Source organism: Nycticebus coucang, chromosome 18 (assembly GCF_027406575.1).
Source record: "Nycticebus coucang isolate mNycCou1 chromosome 18, mNycCou1.pri, whole genome shotgun sequence".
NCBI lineage: Eukaryota > Metazoa > Chordata > Mammalia > Primates > Lorisidae > Nycticebus > Nycticebus coucang.
In genome coordinates, this window is record NC_069797.1 from 56,234,400 (window position 1) to 56,252,652 (window position 18,253).

An 18,253-nucleotide genomic window follows, 5' to 3' on the forward strand; every position below is an offset into this window, starting at 1 on the left:
GGGGTCTCTCTGGAGAGTCTGGCTCTCCTAATCTGGTCTCTCCAAGTATGGTGCCCTGCTAGCAGGAAGGCAGCTGTACTAAACCGTTGCTCGGCCCAGGCCTGAGGAGACTGTGCAGAATGCTCTACCTGAGGCCTACATATCAGCCAACATGGAGGGGAGGAGCTCCCCTGCTTGATGTGGGCACAGTGGATGTTTCAGGGTCAGCAGGAGAGGGACTGGGCCCAGCCTCTACCAATGCCTCCTCTGCTCTGGCCCCCACACCCAGTGTGCACTCGGTAACTTTGTCTTTTGCCCATGTTGGGATTTGTTTAGAAGGTTTCTGACAGCTGTTTGGAAGGCAGGAAAGCATAGGGGTTAATTGTACAGATTCTGGAGTTGGACTGCTGGGGTTCACATCCTTATTCTTTCATGTACTTGCTGTGTGACTTTGAGTGAGTTACATGCCTCTCTGTGCCTCAGTTTCCCTGTCTTAAAACGGGGATGAAAAAAGCACCTACTTCATGAGGTGTTGTGAATGAAGTGCTTAGAACCTTGCCCAACATATGGTCTGTGATATTTGTGTTAACTTTTATTATCGTGTATATTTTGTCTACTCTGTTGGACAAAATGATCCCAAGGACAAGCCCATCAAATTGGGGGTTCTTTGAGGGCAAGGCTTTGTCTTTCCCCTGGGAATCAAGCTTGCTTTTGCCCTATCTATTCTTTAAGAGGCCTCGCCTGAGCCCAGGAGAGGTATGAAATTGTACCACAAGAGAGCTGGTGAGACTTTTGGAGCAACAGGTCATTGAGGGTGTGTGTGGAAGTGTCTGGGAGGGAATGGGGATTTTCTTCACCCATCCATCAGGAGGAGCATCTTCCTAGGCCTCAGGTGCCTGGGAGGCAGAGACAGACAAGGATGCTGTGGAAACGAAGGTTTCATTTTCTGGGAAAGACAGTGGGGCAGGAGGGCTGGGTTTCTGCCTTTGGGAAGTTCTTTGCTGGAACTTTCAGTCTGCAGGGAGGCAGCAGTTGGGAGGAGAGAATCAATAACCAGCACCTGCACTCACTCCTTGGGTTCCACAGTCCTTTCCTATTCATTATCTCAATTTTTTTCTTTTTTTTTCTTGAGACAGAGTCTCACTTTGTCACCCTCAGTAGAGTGCTGTCGCATTGTAGCTCACAGCAACCTCGAACTCCTGGTCTTAAGTGATTCTCTTGCCTTAGCCTCCCAAGTAGCTGGGACTACAGGCGCCCACCACAACACCTGGCTAGTTTTAGAGACAAGGTCTTGCTGTGGCTTAGGCTGGTTTCAAACCTGTGAGCTCAGATAATCTACCTGCCTCGGCCTCCCAAGTACTGGGATTCAGGTGTGAGCCCCCGTGCCCAACCTCATTATCTCATTTTTTCTTCTGACCATTCTGTGGGGGTTAGCCCAATTATTTCAAATATATATATGTTTTTTTTTTTGTTTTTTTTTTCTTTGTAGAGACAGAGTCTCACTCTATGGCCCTCGGTAGAGTGCCGTGGCCTCACACAGCTCACAGCAACCTCCAACTCCTGGGCTTAAGCGATTCCGTTGCCTCAGCCTCCCAAGTAGCTGGGACTACAGGCGCCCACCACAACACCCGGCTATTTTTTGGTTGCAGTTTGGCCGGGGCCGGGTTTGAACCCGCCACCCTTGGTATATGGGGCCAGCGCCTTACCGACTGAGCCACAGGCACCGCCCATATATGTGTTTTTTAAACAGAGGCTGAAAATGATCCTCCAAGATGTTGAATGGCATTCCAAGGTAACATAGCTTTTAAGTGGCTGTGCTATTACTTCAGCTCAGGTCCAATTCCAAATCCCATACCCTTTGTATATATCCTCTCTCAGATACTTACAGTCTGAGGGGAACACTAAACCCAGTCTTCTGAAAGCCTCGAGTTTGCAGAGGAAACAGATTCTGCCACCAGGGGATTACTAGCCACATGGAAAAGTTATCGTTCCAAGCAGGAGAGTAGTAGGAGGAGCAAATACTTGGTGCCTACTATGTCCCAGGCACTTTGCATAGTTATCTCCCTGTCTCTCTCTCTGTTTCTCTTACCACAAAGTCTCATTTTCAGGTTCCCTAGTGAGTCCAGTGACAAAGCTGGGACTAGAATCCAGGTCAGCTTGATGCTAACACCTGTATTTTTTCCTCCAGCATGGATGACTGTTGGCTCAAAGGTCACCTCTTTAATGAAGGTTTTTCATGCCCTGGATGTATAATTGACTTCTTGTGCCTCTGGGTCTCCATAGTGCCCCATATAGACATCTCTCAGGCCACTTGTACACTTCTTAGATTTACTTATTCATATACCATCTCCCTTGCTAGGCAGTGAGTTTTTTGAGGGCAGAGAGTGATCTTGGCATCTGCATATCCCTGGTACGTAGCATAACGCCTGTGTATAATTAGGTGTTCGGTAAATGTGTATTTCATGGATGGTGGGAAGTGCTTGGAAGGGCTCCTCCTTCCTCCAGTTTCCTGCCTCCTTGGAATTATCCCAGATGGTGATGAGAGGTGGGGAGGACTCCAGAAGATGACTGGGAGGCTGAGGTTGAGGTGGGGGCATCCGTCTCACCTGCCAACTTCTCCAGATTTTCCACACTTACCTGCATTCATGTGTCATCCCAGGGCTTTGTCCATCTCTGGGCTTTGTCCAGCCTCTCCTACACTTCTGCCTCTGTGTCCCAGCACCTTTCCCCCTCCTCGGTTTGCTGCCTAGGGCACAAGTGTGGCATTGTGCTCAGAACTATCCTTCTTGGTTCCATCTTATTCTCATAAGAGCTTTAAGAGGTAGGATGGGTGGAGATAATCTATCTCCATTTTCCAGTTAGGGACAGTCAAGCTCCAAGTTCACAAAGATTAATGGCAACACTGGGTCTAGTGATGATTCGGGGCGGGGGGTGGAGGGGAGGCTGGAGGCAGTTTTCTGAGTCAGGCACAGGGTGGGCTTCCTGCAGGGGCTTGAGGAACTTGGCTCTGCTTGCTCTTCTCCAAGGCAGATGGGGGCAGAAGGGTCCCCATTTTTCCTGTGAGATGTGATGAGAGGACCCCAGATTCTTGTCCTTGGCTGGCCATTACCCTCCAGCCCTCCTGCAGTCTTGGTGGCTGCCAGTAGATGCCGTCAGTTTGCAACTTTTCTGTCTGTCCTACAGGTCCGGCTTCCTCCAATCACTCCAGCAGCCCCAGCAGTCTGCAGTCTACACTTGCAGAAAGTAGGAGGTGGCCCAACCCTGTGATGCTGAAAGACCCCTTTCCTGGGAGAAGAGGCAGAAAGGGTATTGCTGAACTGCACTTCAGTTTAGCTGTCCTGCAGCTTTCTAGAGAGAGAGAGAGAGAGAGAGAGAGAGAGAGAAAATCAGTTGGTTACTGACTGCAAACTATGCCTGTGCAGGCACCCTACTCTGAAACCAGCTTCAATATAGCAGAGCCTTTGTAGGGGAGGATGAGTATTAGGGGGATCTGAGAAAGAACCTAGGAGATGGGGCTTTGCTCCCAAAGATACTACTCTAGGGTTCCTCTCAGTCACAGCAAGGATTTGGGCAAGGGTGGGGGATGCCAGAACCAATAGGATCAACCTTAGCCCAAATAGCAACACAGGAGAATTAGAAAAGCACCCCTTCCTCAAAATCCTCGGCTGCCACCTGCTGGGAAACTGTCACAACAGCCACATACAAATTTACAATGACTATATGGCATGGTGCCCCCTGGAGTTGTTCAGCCCACATCGTGCACATTGAATGTAGCAATTTCCCAGGCCAGTCTCATTCCAGGAGTGGGTCTGGACAGCGGAAGCAAACGTCCAGGAAGGAGGAAGAGGCTCGGCACCTGCTGGGGAAGGCAGGCTCTGCATGAGCCCTGGGCACATTGCAAGGTGGAGGGAGGTTGCCAGGAGGCTTGTTAACGTCTTAGGGCCACCAGGCCTTTCCGTGCTCCTGGTTGAGCGCCTACAGCTCTTGCCTCACTTCATACAGTTTGGTGTCCAGCGGTTGAGACTAGGAGCACCGGGGTGAAGTGGAAAGGGCTCTGACTAGGGAGACTGAATCCGTGGAGCCGGGAGTGCGGGCTAGGAAGACGGGTCCTCAGTGGGGCATCGAGGGCCACCACCGAGGGCCTGTGGAGGAATCCTGCAAGGTCGGGGGAGGGGCCAAGCAGCAGCCCCTTCGCTTCCCCTCTCCCGGGCTCGGGTTCAGAGGCGCTTTGGGCCCCTGCCACCGCTTCCAAACTGCGCCGCTTCCTTTTTCGGCAGAAAAGGACTTTCAGATGTAGCGGCGGCGGCAGCTCAGGACAGAGCCCCCTCCCCCTACCGGCCGCCTCTCCCTCTCCCCTTCGGCGCCCCGGCTCCCCCACCTCTGGGAAGGCGCTGGGGGTGTGGCCAGGGGCCGGTATAAAGTCCGGGGGAGCCGGTCCTGGGCAGCCGCTCAGCCCCCCGCCGCCCTCCGCTTGCCTGGGCCGTGCCGAGGATGCGGCGCAGCGCCTCGGCGGCCAGGCTCGCTTCCCTCCAGCCCGCTTGCTAACTTCCCCGGTTCTGTCCCTGTCCGCCAGCGGGGCCGCTAGTCTCCCCGCGCCCTCCGGGTCGGGTCCTCTAGGCGCGGCGGGCGCTGCCGGCCTGTGTCCTCTGTTGCCCGCGAGCGCGCCAGAGCTGCCCGCCCGCGCCCTGCGTCCCGCGCTCGCGCCCCATCCTCGCGCGGTCATGCTGCCCCTCTGCCTCGTGGCCGCTCTGCTGCTGGCCGCCGGGCCCCGGCCGAGCCTGGGCGACGAAGCCATCCACTGCCCGCCCTGCTCCGAGGAGAAGCTGGCGCGCTGCCGCCCCCCCGTGGGCTGCGAGGAGCTGGTGCGGGAGCCGGGCTGCGGCTGTTGCGCCACTTGCGCCCTGGGCTTAGGGATGCCTTGCGGGGTGTATACCCCCCGTTGCGGCTCGGGCCTGCGCTGCTACCCGCCCCGGGGGGTGGAGAAGCCCCTGCACACGCTCATGCACGGGCAAGGCGTGTGCATGGAGCTGGCGGAGATCGAGGCCATCCAGGACAGCCTGCAGCCTTCTGGTAAGGTACCCTGGGCCGCCCATGCCCTTTCAAGTGCGCTTCCCTACCAGCGGCTTCTTCCCCACTGCCGCTGCCCTGGAGGGCCCTTGCAAATCCCTTATGAGTTGAGGAGAAGGCAGGGCCGGGCTGGATGGGACGGGCTCAGTCAAGGAAACTGCTACTGAGTCCTTAGCCTGTTGCCACTTTCGTGAGGGTCTCTTTCCCATCCCTCCACCTTAGACCTACCAGGGCTGCCTATCTGGGAAGCGGTTCTGGCTGCTGGTGCGAGAGTGGCAAATTAAGTGACCTGGTCCAGTTCAGTGGGCTGTCTAGGACTAGAAGACTGGAGGATGGGGGGTGGGGTTGGGTTTGTGTGTTGGGGGCAGCTTTCTGTTCGCCATCCAGGACCTGCCCTCACCATGGCCACAGGCGAAACCGCAGGGATCTGAGAGGCCATCGACCAGTGTTGGAGTGGGGCATATGCCTTAGGGAGACTTTGGTGGTGAGAGGTGTTAGCGCTCCCTTCCTAAATCCCTGAGCTAGCTCACCTTGCGTTTGAGAGGAAGTAGGAAGACGGGTCTCTATGCCAGGCCTGGGCACCTCTGCCGGGCCTGCTATACAGGCACCCTGCTTCTTTCTCCTGGCAGGTACCATTTGAATTGGCAGAAGTCTTGGCTCCCAGTCCAGAGCTGCAGAAACCTCATGATTGTGGGATAAGGAATAGAGAAAATGAGGGGGACAGACACAGAGAAAGATTCTTAGAAGTCCTTTGCCCTGCCCTTGTTCTTATACATCTGTTTTTCCATTTCTGTTTCTCCTTAGACTCTTTTTCAGCTTTTTCCTTCTTTCTCTTGTTCTTTTGTTCTTTCTTGCTTTGTCTCTCAACCTCTCCTTTCACTAATAGCGTTCTTGAGTTCTTTTCCTCAATGTCTTCTGCCCATGATCGGTTTCTTTTTTTTCTCTACCTTATTCTGTTTTTCTGTTTCTGCCACCCTGCCTCTTTCACTTTCCTCTCGCTCTCTTTCTGTTGCTCTTTCTCTGCATCTCTGTCACTGTTTATTTCTGTCTTGCTCTGGTCACTTTTGGAATCCCTGTCTCTGTCTCTATTTCTTGTTCCCTCTCTCACTCTGTTTTGCTCTCCCTGTGCCACTGTCTGTGTCTGTCTCTTTTCCTGGTGCTTGAAGCTTCCATTGTTGCAGTCCGGATGCTGGGACTCCAGCCCCAAGCTTCCTGCCCTGAGTCCCAGACCCTGTACTTCCTCAATCCTCTGCAGCTTGTCAGTGGAGGAGAGCAGGATGCAGGGAAAACAGGAAGGAGGTGGACCCCAGGGGTCTGGGCCTCAGGCCTCACTGCCCTTCCTGCCCCTGGGCAGGGAGAGATGGGTCAGCAGAAAACATTCTAGGAGAAATGCCAGCCTGGCACCCAGCACGTCTGGGGAGGGGGGGTATTGGGGGAGTAAGTGGCTGATCATGGGGCAGAAGTGCCAGTGGCTGTGGGAGAGGAGAGGTACTGAGAGGGCCACTTTCCCTTTGACTCTCCATCCTCCACTGGCCAGAGGGTATCTGGCACCACCTAAGAATGGTCGGTAGCCTCCTGCTCTCTCACCAACTTGAACACAAGACAGAAGAGCCCTCAGGGAATCTTTTCCTCTGTTTCCATCCTGTCGTTGGGGAAAATCTGATCCCTTAGGGGTTTGGGGAGGGCGTAGCATGAACAGCACATAATTGTCCTGTGGCCGTAATGGAAACTGGCCTTAAAAGGCATCTAGGAATTTGTTGGCTTTGGATCCACTTTGGATGACAAAGCCCAGGTCTCTGATGCCTCTCCTTCCTCCTTGCGTCCTCTTCCACCCATGCAGTGGATGCAGATATATGGAGAGGGAGAAGGGGAAGCCTGGAGGATGCCAGGAAAACTAGGCAACCTGTGCTCATGTCTTCTCACTTCTCAGTCATCACAGAAGAACTCCCCTCCGTGGCTCAGGTCACATTGCACAGTGTAAAAGGCACCCCTAGAGTTGTGTGGCAGCCCCACAGGTCTGTGGTGAGATAAGATGACCAAGACTTAGTGCCTGCCCTCACTGTCCTCCTTAGCCTTACACCATCAGCAGGCCCTGTCTCAGGGCTTGGGCCTTCGGCCTGGGAATAACTCGGTATTGGGTGTCAGACTCCACTTTCTCCCTTTCCTTTTGGGGCTGAGCTTCAGCAGGTGGTTGGGGGAGGCTGGTCTCTTGGTACCTGACCTCTCTTGGCCGGCTATGGACCAGCTCCTTCTGTTTGCCAGGGGATGGTTTCTCCCTTTCATGTCTAGTGACCCTGTCCTTTTGTCTCAGCTTTCTAGGACAGATGGCCAGGTTGTGGATTAATACCACTGAGGCCACCAGAGGTGGGGGTGGAGTGTGTGCATCAGAAGGCCACAATCCTACATCGTGGTACTGGCCCTCGACTCATGGAATCTGGGGGAGTGGACAGTGAGGAGATCAGTGTTTGGACAGGAGTTCCTAAATAGGGCTCTGGGTCTTTTGGGGACAGGGTTAGGGAACAGGCAGCCTGAGTTAATTTTTAGTCAATGCAGCAAATATTGTCCCCCCTACTTCAGTACTGGGAATACAGTCATGTCATGGGAACAAGGGCCTTCCGAGAAATTCTGTGCCTTGGGGGAGAGGGGAGGGAGGAGCATGGCTCCTTACCATTTTTTCTTTAGCATTGGCAAAGCCAGAATTATTGGTGCCTTGGGTATCAGGAGCCTTTCCACTTAGAGACAGAGTGCTGCACAGATAGGTCTCCCCCACTCTCCTTCTCCCAATCTACTTCACATTCCTCCTCTGTAAAATGGGAGGGCAACAGGCCCTTTCTCTCTGGGGCAGGGTGCCTGCCATGGAGTAGGTAGTCAATAATTCAGAGCAGTAATGGGGATGGTGATGAAGAGGAAGCTGATGCTGGGACTCTCAGGGATAGTAGGACAAGGGAACAAAGTTGGGGGCACTCAGAGAGGATGAGAAAGCTAGGGCAGACTTTGGTGCCTTTTACTGTTGTAAACATGGGAAGGATTGGTCAACTTGCTTTATCTGACCTTTTAGTCTGAGACTGGCAGCATGGAGGACACCCCATGAAACAGACCTCAGAGAAAGGGCCTGGTACCCAGTACCAGTTGTCTTAGCTTCTCTAGCCAGAGTTCAGGGAAAGAAGGAACAGACCTTTCTGACAGGGCAGGTGAGTGATCCCCCCCCCCCCAGATCATGGGTAAAATTTCTGTGTCTGGATGGCTGGGCCCACTTAGCTCACAGCTTGGGTGTTTTGCAGGGATTGGGGACTGGAGTTGAAGAGAAATCATAGGGGTGAAATCAGGCAGCGGAAAAGAGGAAATCCTCCAGCTTTCACCATCAACTCTGCAGCTGCTGGTGCCAAAGCTGTACAACCTCTTCTTTCTCTGGGCTCCTTCCCTTCCTCTGCTGTTGGAGCAGAGACCAAAGTTTCCCCTGTGGCTGGATGTCAGTTGGTCTGGCTCCAAGTAGGGGGATGGAGGAGGAGACCTAGCCTACCTTGGAAGTCCCATCTCCCAAACAAGCTTTTTGGAGGTCAGACGTTATAGGGGGTAAATATGACGCCAGCTCCTGTTCAGTGGGGAACCTACAAGCATTGGGATTTTCCAGAGGTCACTTCTAGGATGAATAGCACCAGGTGACTGGAACTGCTGTGTGAGCAGGGAAGTAGCAAGTATTTAGCCAGTTTTGGTAATGGGAAGTTTAACATTTTCAAGAGACCCAATGCCACAACCCTTACCCCCCAAAGCCCAGTGCCCCATTACTGCCAGTTGGCTGGGCAAAGAAAAGTTACAGATTAAACAGAAAGTCAATAGACCATGGTGCAGGGAAGCTGGTGAAGTCAGCATGCCCTGTTCCAGTTTGTCTCTGACCAAGGCAGGGTCAGAGTGTCCAACTGCATGTGGGTGTGCAAGTGAGGATGAATGTGTGTGTCTGGACCTGTGATTAGTTTGTATACATTTGTGATTCTTGAGTTCTGGCCTGTGTGTGAGTGGGCAGGTATGGATTTACTCTTGAGTACCTGTGTCCCCATGAGAGTAAGTAAGGACCTCTCTCCCTATCTGGTAGGTTCTACTCTAAGCTTAGACATGAAATAGGGATAAGTTGGTGATGAGTGGGGAAGCCAACCAGGGGGAGGCCAGGCGGGCTGACAGCTGAGCTCTTTCTAGGTAAGCTTTTCTATGTGACACAAGGCCACACCAACACAACAGCATAAGCCAGGCTTCTGGGCTCACCCTGTGCCCCATGCAGACCCAGGTTTCAGGGAGCATACCCAGTTGTTCCCCTTCATAGTAAACATCCTAAATAGCCATTAATAATCTCCAAGTGTGGGCGGCGCCTGTGGCTCAGTGGGCAGGGCGCCGGCCCCATATACCAAGGGTGGCGGGTTCAAACTTGGCCCCAGCCAAACTGCAACTGCCAAAAAAATAGCTGGGCATTGTGGCGGGCACCTGTAGTCCCAGCTACTTGGGAGGCTGAGGCAAGAGAATCGCCTAAGCCCAGGAGTTGGAGGTTGCTGTGAGCTGTGTGATGCCACGGCACTCTACCGAGGGTGATAAAGTGAGACTACAAAAAAAAAAATATCTCCAAGGGTTAATTATTTGTGAACTTGAACTCCTAGAACTCAACACTGGAAAGCATAGCTGTAGTCAAGCTTCTACTCCACATTTGTCTAGATTCTTGAGGACTCTATCTCTGTAACAGGGCCATCCCTCTGGGGCAGGGAGCTCGCTACCTCCTTGAGGCTGCCCCTTTCTTTAGGAGACCCTTCCCTACCCCTCAAATTCCTCAAACCTAAGAACATTCTTCCCATTTACCAAGAGGAACAAGAGTCACTTAGAAAGTAGTGCTTTCCACTATGGTTATTAAAAGAAAACAAAGCCTTTGCCATTTGGAAGGGTGACCCCAATAGTTATTGTCCTGGGCTGTGGCAAATGAGTTCCTCCAATCCCTCCAGCCTTACCCAGGTAAAAGGGTAGGGCCTTTGTTCATATCCCAGCTCAGCCTCTGTCCTTGCAATATTTGTTTCTAATTTTTTTAGGTCTTCTATTTCCTCTTTTCCCGCTCTTCTCAGCTCCAGACTATACCCCTGAAACAGTGTGACCCTTGTGTCTTTGTGCAAGGTGGGCACAGGGAGGGAGGGGGTCACTGGCCAGTCTGGGTCTCTTTGACCAGAGAGGATCCTTGGGAGAGTTTCCAAGAAAGGTCATGGATTTCAGATCTTTCTCTGGTTCCTAACTGAGGGCTCAGGGTCCATCTTCTTTTGTTCTTGGCACAATCCGGGTCTCCTGAACTTGTTGCTGGCTACATTGCCTGGGAGGTCTTACTATGGTGTCTTCTTGTTGGTTGACTGTCAGGAACTTGATATGAGACTGGAGTCCCCTCTGGGATGTCCTTGGCATGTTCAGTGTGCAGAAGGATGGATCATATCTATCTGCTGTATTTATTCTTTCCTTTTGATTCCTCTTTCTAAGTCAGCCCCCGGCTCATGACAACATCTTCTTCCATCCTTGGTGAATTTTATTAATAACTTTTGGTGTGTAATCTTGACAAAGCTTCTCTGAGGGTCTAGATTCCTCTTTACCTGTTTTCCCTTTGTCCACATACCACCTTCCCTGTCCCCCAAACAAGGAGACTGAAAAGAGAACCAACCCTTCAGCTTTGACTAGGCAGAAAAATACCATTTGACCCAGAGGCAGCTCTGGGACCACTGCCATGCATGGAGGAACCTGCTAACTCCTCAGGAAAAAAAAACAAAAAAAAACCCTGACGCAAAACAGATGTAACCTCCTGTCTGGCTGCCAACATCTGGAATGCTGGCAGGGGCTTTCCACTCAGGCCAGCAGTGAGCTGCCAAGCCTGAGCATTTCAGAGGTGGCTCTGATCTGCAGAGAGGTCTTCCAACCTCTTTCTCCAGCTCAGCCCTGTATTCCAGTTTTGATTGCTTGGAGGGAGGAGCACTGGTTACAGTTATGGGGCTTATGGACGGGGCTTTTCTTGAGCTCATAGCCTTCAGAAGACCCACAGAGTGGGGAGGGTCCAGTTTTACCAGTCCTGTCTCCAGATCGCCAGTGCTCTGGCTCTGGGTAACACATATGGACTTTGGATGGGGTCTGAGTCTAAGGATGGGTCTGAAGGGGTGTGAGAGGCTGTTCTCTTGGTCCTGGGGCCACGCAGGGGGTCTCTCTCTCTCTCTCTCACACACACACACACACACACACACACACACACAAACACACACACACTTTCTCATGTAAGCATACACATTAACTTCCACTTCTCTCTCACCCAGCCAATCAGGAGAGCCTTTAGGGCCAGATTTCTCATCACTCATGAAAAGTCTGATTCTGGCCATTTAGAAGAAGGTCAGCAGAGTCGACAGCCCTGAGGACCCCCTGGCTTGCTCAGTCAGATGCTACAAAGACTGGAAAAGCAGACAGGGAGAGCAAGCGGACGTGGGGAGTGGTGGGAGGAGCTGAACAGAATGGGGTCAGGATCTGGTAAGGGCCGCCCTGCCTGTCTCAGACCTCCCTGCAAGGCCCAGGGGACCCTCCTGCCATCTGGGCAGCTGTAGCTGGTGACGCATCTGAGGGCTGGCCTGGGTGGGGTGAGAGACAAGTCAAGGGCTTCAAGTGAAGTATTCTGAGGAGGTCCAGGGCAGTAGGGAGGAGACTGGGGGGGAGGGGCTGTTTTTGTTTCTTCCCAGTCTGCTGACCTCCTGCTTTTCTGCACTGGGCTGGAGGATCCTCAAGCAGAAAGTAGGTGGGAGGCTGGAGTGATGTGATGCTTTGTCCTTTCTTGGTGTTGATCTCCTCCCGTCTCGGCCTGATGCAGACAAGGATGAGGGCGACCACCCCAACAACAGCTTCAGCCCCTGCAGCGCCCATGACCGCAGGTGCCTGCAGAAGCACTTTGCCAAAATGCGAGACCGGAGCACCAGCGGGGGCAAGATGAAGGTCATCGGGGCACCCCGGGAGGACGCCCGGCCTGTGGTGAGGACCTCAGACCCACAAATGTGCATGTGCATGGACATACGCTCGTGTGCATGCATACACATATCCCACTGCCAGCACCCCCAGCACCCCCAGATCTGGACTATGTTCATTCAGCAAACCTTGTTTGAACACCTGTGTGCAAGGTGCACCTAGTGTGTGTCGTCAGGACCCAGAGAGGGTCCTTATTCCTTTCCTTGCAATTCCCTTCCTGCTTATCAGTTACATACATTGGTACAACTGGATTGGTTGTTAAATATTGAAATTCTTCCATTCTGGCTGGTGAAAAGCCATGCTCTCCGGGGTTTTGTGGCCCTTCTCTTGGATTCTCCACCCCAGACCTTCTCAGTAACTAAAGGGTTAATGTTGGCATAACAGGGGCCTTGGGACCCTTTCCCACAGTTTCCTTTCCTTGGGGAGTAGCTGTTAATTGTGTGAGTTTGTCTCCATCCCTCCTGCTTAGAAATCACCCCCTCCCTTGTCTTCCCCATGGGTTCTCACAGCCCCTTTACCCACATAGCCCCTCACTTCACAGTCCTCTGATCCAGAAGCTCTTGGGCCCAATACTCTTTCCTCATGTCCTTCTGCTTCCCCCTCCCCATGTCCTCTGAACCATACCCTGCCCCTTACCTCATTGGATCCTGCCCAACCCCCAAGCCTGGGCCTTCTTCGCAGGGTCTTCAGCCCCCACTCAGCTCTGACCCCAGGCCTGGCCCCACTGCCTTTCTCTCCTCTGCTGAGCAGTTTCCTTTTCCCACTCCCCCAGCCCCAGGGTTCCTGCCAGAGTGAGCTGCACCGGGCCCTGGAGCGGCTGGCCGCCTCGCAGAGCCGCACCCACGAGGACCTCTACATCATCCCCATCCCCAACTGCGATCGCAATGGCAACTTCCACCCCAAGCAGGTGGGTCTCCAAATCCTGCCAGCTCAGCCCTGGCCTCTGCTCCAGGGGCATTTCCAGCCTCCCCAGGATGGTCTAGGATGGCATTCTCAGAAAGGGAAGACTTCCTGCCCCAAACCTAACTCCTTAGACCCTCCTGAAACCCTACCAGGCCCCAGAATCTCACTGACTTTGGAGATATGGAGAATGAGACCCAGTGAGGAGTAACAGGGCCCATGCTGACCCTGAGTCACAGAGTCACAGAGTGGGTTAATGGCAGACCCTGCCTCCCCAGCCAGGTTTCCCTCACTGCTGGATTCACTCACCGTCTGTGGTGTAGACCCGGCCAACCTCCAGCTCTCAACACTCTCTGGCTCACCCTGCTCTATTCCTGCAAGTTCCTCCTGTCCCTGAATGTCTGGGGTTTCATCTGGGAACAAAGGGCCCAAGTCATGAGAGGTCAGGAGGAAACTCAGCCCCTTCCCCCACCTGGTGTGTGAACAAGGATGGAGAGGAAGCCAGGTGGGATGGCTGAGACGGGCACTTTGAGTAGAAGGGGAGGAAGGAGCAGGCCGGAGAGAAGGCACAAAAGCAGCAACCCCCATATCCCTTCCTGCCCTCAGAATCTGGGATCCCTTGACAAGCTCCTAGGAGGTTGGGGTGTTGGGTAAGGGTGGCCTGTCTGGGTGCAGCCTGGAGAGCCCTGGCCTGTATCTCCTTCTCTGGGTCTTTGTGAGTATAGACTCCCCGATCCCCTACACCATGCACTGTGGACAGATCCACAATGGGAGGTGCTGCTCAGCCGGGAGAGACTTCACTAGGAGGACAAAGGCTGCCCTGGGTCTGCATGAGCCAGGATGAAACGAAGAGGGGGGACCAGAGAGTGTCCCCTAAAACCAATGCCCTCCCATCTCCAACCTTTATCCCAGAACCAATTTTATCTTTGGCCTAATTTTTTATATACATGTGTAAATATATATATACATATATATATATTTGTTTGTTTGTTTTTAGAGACAGAGTTTCACTTTATCACCCCTGGTAGAGTGATGTGGTGTCACAGCTCACAGCGACCTCTAACTCCTGGGCTTAGGCGATTCTCTTGCCTCAGCCTTCTGAGTAGCTGGGACTACAGGCGCCTGCCAAGAATGCCTGGCTATTTTTTTGTTGTTGCAGTTTGGCCGGGGTCGGGTTCGAACCTGCCCCCTCAGTATATGGGGCTGGCACCCTACCCACTGAGCCACAGGTGCCGCCCCTTTGTCCCAAGTTTTAAAACTTTCTCTACTAATTTTTTTTTTTTGGGACAAAGTCTCACTCTGTGTCCTGGGTAGAGTGCCTTGGCACTCAACATAGCTCAGAGCAACCTAAACTCTTGAGTTCAAGTGATCTCCTTGCCTCAGTCTCCTGAGTAGGCACCTACCACAACAATTGGCTAGTGTTTTGTTTTTTTTTTTGTAGTTTTTGGCTGGGGCTGGATTTAGAACCCGCCACCTCCGGTATATGGGGCCGGTGCCCAACTCTTTTGAGCCACAGGCGCCTCAGCTATTTTTTTTTTTTTTTAATTTTTGTTTTTAGTAGAGATGGGCTCTTGCTTTTTGCTCAGGCTGGTCTCTAACTCCTGAAGCTCAGGCAATTCACCTGTCTTGGCCTCCCAGAGTGGTGGGATTCCACGTGTAAGCTACCGTGCCTGGCATCTACTAACTAATTCTTCCTGAAAAAATTATCAGACTTTTTTAAAGAGCAGTTTTAGGTTTATAGAAAAATCTAGTGGGAGGTGGGAAGTAAAGAGTTCCCTTGTAGTACTGCCCCTATCCCACTTTCCCCTGTTATTAATGTCTTACGTTAGTGTGGTACATTTCTGGCAAGTGATGAACCAATATTGGTATATTATGATTAACTGAAGTCCAGCGTTTACATGAGAGTTCCCTTTTTGAGTTGTATGATTCTGTGTGTTTTCTTCCCCCAATTTTTATCCCAGTGAAGTTTTTGACACTTGACCCTTCATCCGCAGACCAATTCTGACCCTTGAGCCAACCTTCACTCCAATTCTTATTCTGATTCTGACATATACTTTTGTGCCCCTGCTCCCTCCTGTCTAATTCTGACTCGAACTTTAGCCTGACTTTAGTTGTTCTGATCTTGACCCTCTATCTTTTTTTTTTTTTTTTTTGTAGAGACAGAGTCTCACTTTATGGCCCTCGGTAGAGTGCCGTGGCCTCACACAGCTCACAGCAACCTCCAACTCCTGGGCTTAAGCGACTCTCTTGCCTCAGCCTCCCGAGTAGCTGGGACTACAGGCGCCCGCCACAACGCCCGGCTATTTTTTTGGTTTGCAGTTCAGACCCTCTATCTTTATTTCAATTCTGTTTCTGACCTAGGCTGTAACCCTCACCCAACTCAGGTTGTAGTCATAATTCCTAATTCAACTGCAACTCTTATCCTGATCATACTTTAACACCAAATTGGGTCCTGCTCTTTCTTTTTTTGCAGCTTTTGGCCGGGGCTGGGTTTGAACCCGCCACCTCTGGCATATGGGGCCGGTGCCCTACTCCATTGAGCCACAGGCGCTGCCCTGAAATTTGGCATTTTATTTATTTATTTTGTTTTTGGTAGAGACAGAGTCTCACTTTATCGCCCTGGGTTGAATGCCATGGCATCACACAGCTCACAGCAACCTCCAACTTCTGGGCTTAGGCAATTCTCTTGCCTCAGGCTCCCGAGTATCTGGGACTACAGGTGCCCGCCACAACACCTGGCTATTTTTTTTTATTGCAGTTTGGCGGTGGCTGGGTTTGAACCTGCCACCCTCGGTATATGGGGCCGGCACCCTACCCAATGAGCTACAGGCCGCCCTGGATCCTGCTCTTAACTATAATCTCATTCTTTTTTTTTTTGAGACAGTGTCTCACTATGTCACCCTCAGTAGAGTGCTGTGGCATCATAGCTCACAGCAACCTCTAACTCTTGGGCTTACACGATTCTTTTGCTGCAGCCTCCCAAGTAGCTGAGGCTACAGGCGCCTGCCACAATGCCTGGCTATTTTTTCTTTCTTTCTTTTTTTTTTTTTTTGCAGTTTCTGGCCTGGGCTGGGTTTGAACCCACCACCTCCGGCATATGGGACTGGCACCCTACCCCTTTGAGCCACAGGCGCCGCCTACCTGGCTATTTTTTTGTTGCAGTTGTCATTGTTGTTTAGCTGGCCTGGGCCAGGTTGGAACCTTCCAGTCTTGGTGTACGTGGCCAGTGCCATAACCATTATTCTATGGGCACTGAGCCCCTAATCTCATTATAAGTGTGACCCCTACGACCTCTTCGACTTAGATCCAGCCTTTCAGGTCCAGCTGTGCCTTTAAACCTCAGAACCTTCCTGGGGCCCTGCCTTCTGAAACTCTCTGGACCTTTCCCTTCTTGTCCAAGTTCTTACTGCTCCAATGAGCTTGGAGAACCTGAGCTCAGTAGCTGTCTGACGTGGGGACTAGGCTGGGATTGGGATGAGCCTCTGGAGATCTTTTCCTGCCTGGGTACTGATGCCTCACACCCTTGTCTTGGCAGTGTCACCCAGCCCTGGATGGGCAGCGGGGCAAGTGCTGGTGTGTAGACCGGAAGACGGGGGTGAAGCTTCCAGGAGGCTTGGAGCCGAAGGGGGAGCTGGACTGCCACCAACTGGCTGACAGCTTCCGAGAGTGAGCCCCGTCAACAAGCAGGGGGCTCAGTGTCCCCTGCCACTTCCATCCTCCAGAGGCTGCAGAGCTGACCTGGAGTGGAGTCTGGGTCTGAGTCCTGGCTCTGCCTCTGGCCCAGAAGTTTCCCTTGGGGTGTGTGTGTGTATGTATATGTATGTGTGTTTATGGGCAGGGGTATGCCCTTGTGGTGAGCTGGAGCCTGGGGTATCCTCTTGGAGCTTAGACAGACCAAGAGGTCTGAGAGGAGCACTGGGAGCCCTGGTATGTTTCCAAATTGATCCTGGATTCATTCATTCATCCATTCATCCAGCCATCTAAAAACACTTACCGACCACATAGTATGTGCCAACTCTACTTTTCAGCCTTGAGAGCTCTTATTCTGACTTCCCCTGATTTTGGCATATGGAGACACTCCTATAAGGTGAGCTCAAGCCTGTGGGGGAAGAAAAGCTTCATTCCCAGAGTCAGAGGAGAAGAGAGAGTCGTACCTTGGGCATTGTCCCTCCCTCAATCTAGTCAGAGGGCAGAGGTAGCCCAGGGAGGGTGTGGGGGTGGCAGAAGTCTCAACGGTTGTCACATAGATCACTGCCAAAGTGAGGCTTGCTGGGTTCCCCTCCTGTTCTTCCCTGGGTCCTTTTATGGGGACGGACCTGCACAGACAAGCTCACCTTTAGGTCTAGGTGTCATGTCATCTGTTTGGTAGCCTGGCAGCTGAGACCCTGCTGTGGGGAAGGGAAGAGGGTAAAGAAAGGACAGAGGGCTTTGGAGGTGAGGCTGGTTTCTTTGAGCAGTCAGGGTGGGAAGAAAGAATGCAAGGTTGGATTGAATGTGCCCCATGGAGAAGAGGACCCACATTGCCGGGGGGTGAGGGAGCTTGCCTAGGGTCCTGTTCCCTACCCCATTTGTGGTCATAGCCATGATGTCACCAGGATGGCCCCATCCTCCCAGTGGCTCACAGCCTCCCTCCCCATATCTCCTTCCCCTACTTTGCCCTCTCCACACCTCCCTACTTCCCTGGGCATTTCTGGCTGACTGGATGGAAGGAGACTTAAGGACCTACCAGTTAGCCATGATGTCATTTCTTTCTTTTTTTTTTTTTAAACAAAACAAGAAAACCAAAAAATATCCTGATAATTGTGTTTGGTTGATTTATTTACAGTTAGATGCAGGGATGCATCAGGGGTGAACAGAGGGGGTCAGATTTTGGCAAGTGGGCACCATGTGGTCCCCGGATCTGCCTGCCATAGTGGATGACAAAAGGACATCCAGTCCACCTCCTCTTCCCTGAAGCCTCTTCCTAGGGAATACCTTCAAAGTCTGGGCTGTCTGTGCTCAAACTCCTGGGGGATGAACATTGGCTTCTGAAAGGTGTGATTGACAGAGGATAGCCCTGTTGGGCCAGTGCTGTTTCTGTGATCAGTTGGAATGTGGAGCTGGGGCATTTCCTAGGGCATCAGGCAGACTGGGTCTGCATCTGGATTTGATTTATTAATTTAGGGGAGGCAGGGACACTGCCCTGCATTTGGGGAAAGAGAGTAAACTCTCCAACACATTCCACAGCTCCAAATGCCTAGATTTCTGACAGGGGAGCTGTGCTGAGATTTGATTCTAAGGAGCTGGGAGTGGGGGCACC

The 18,253-nt window shown here is 52.4% G+C and overlaps 1 protein-coding gene across 1 annotated transcript; it reads left to right on the forward strand.

The window, feature by feature from the left end:
- Positions 1 to 4,050: 4,050 nt before the first annotated feature.
- IGFBP4 (insulin like growth factor binding protein 4) lies at positions 4,051 to 17,748 on the forward strand. The gene is made up of 4 exons (XM_053568161.1): positions 4,051 to 5,049; positions 11,903 to 12,060; positions 12,827 to 12,961; positions 16,490 to 17,748. Exons 1-4 carry the CDS (start codon positions 4,701 to 4,703, stop codon positions 16,622 to 16,624), a joined length of 777 nt encoding a protein of 258 aa, XP_053424136.1. The 5' UTR covers positions 4,051 to 4,700; the 3' UTR covers positions 16,625 to 17,748.
- The last annotated feature ends 505 nt before the right edge of the window (positions 17,749 to 18,253 follow it).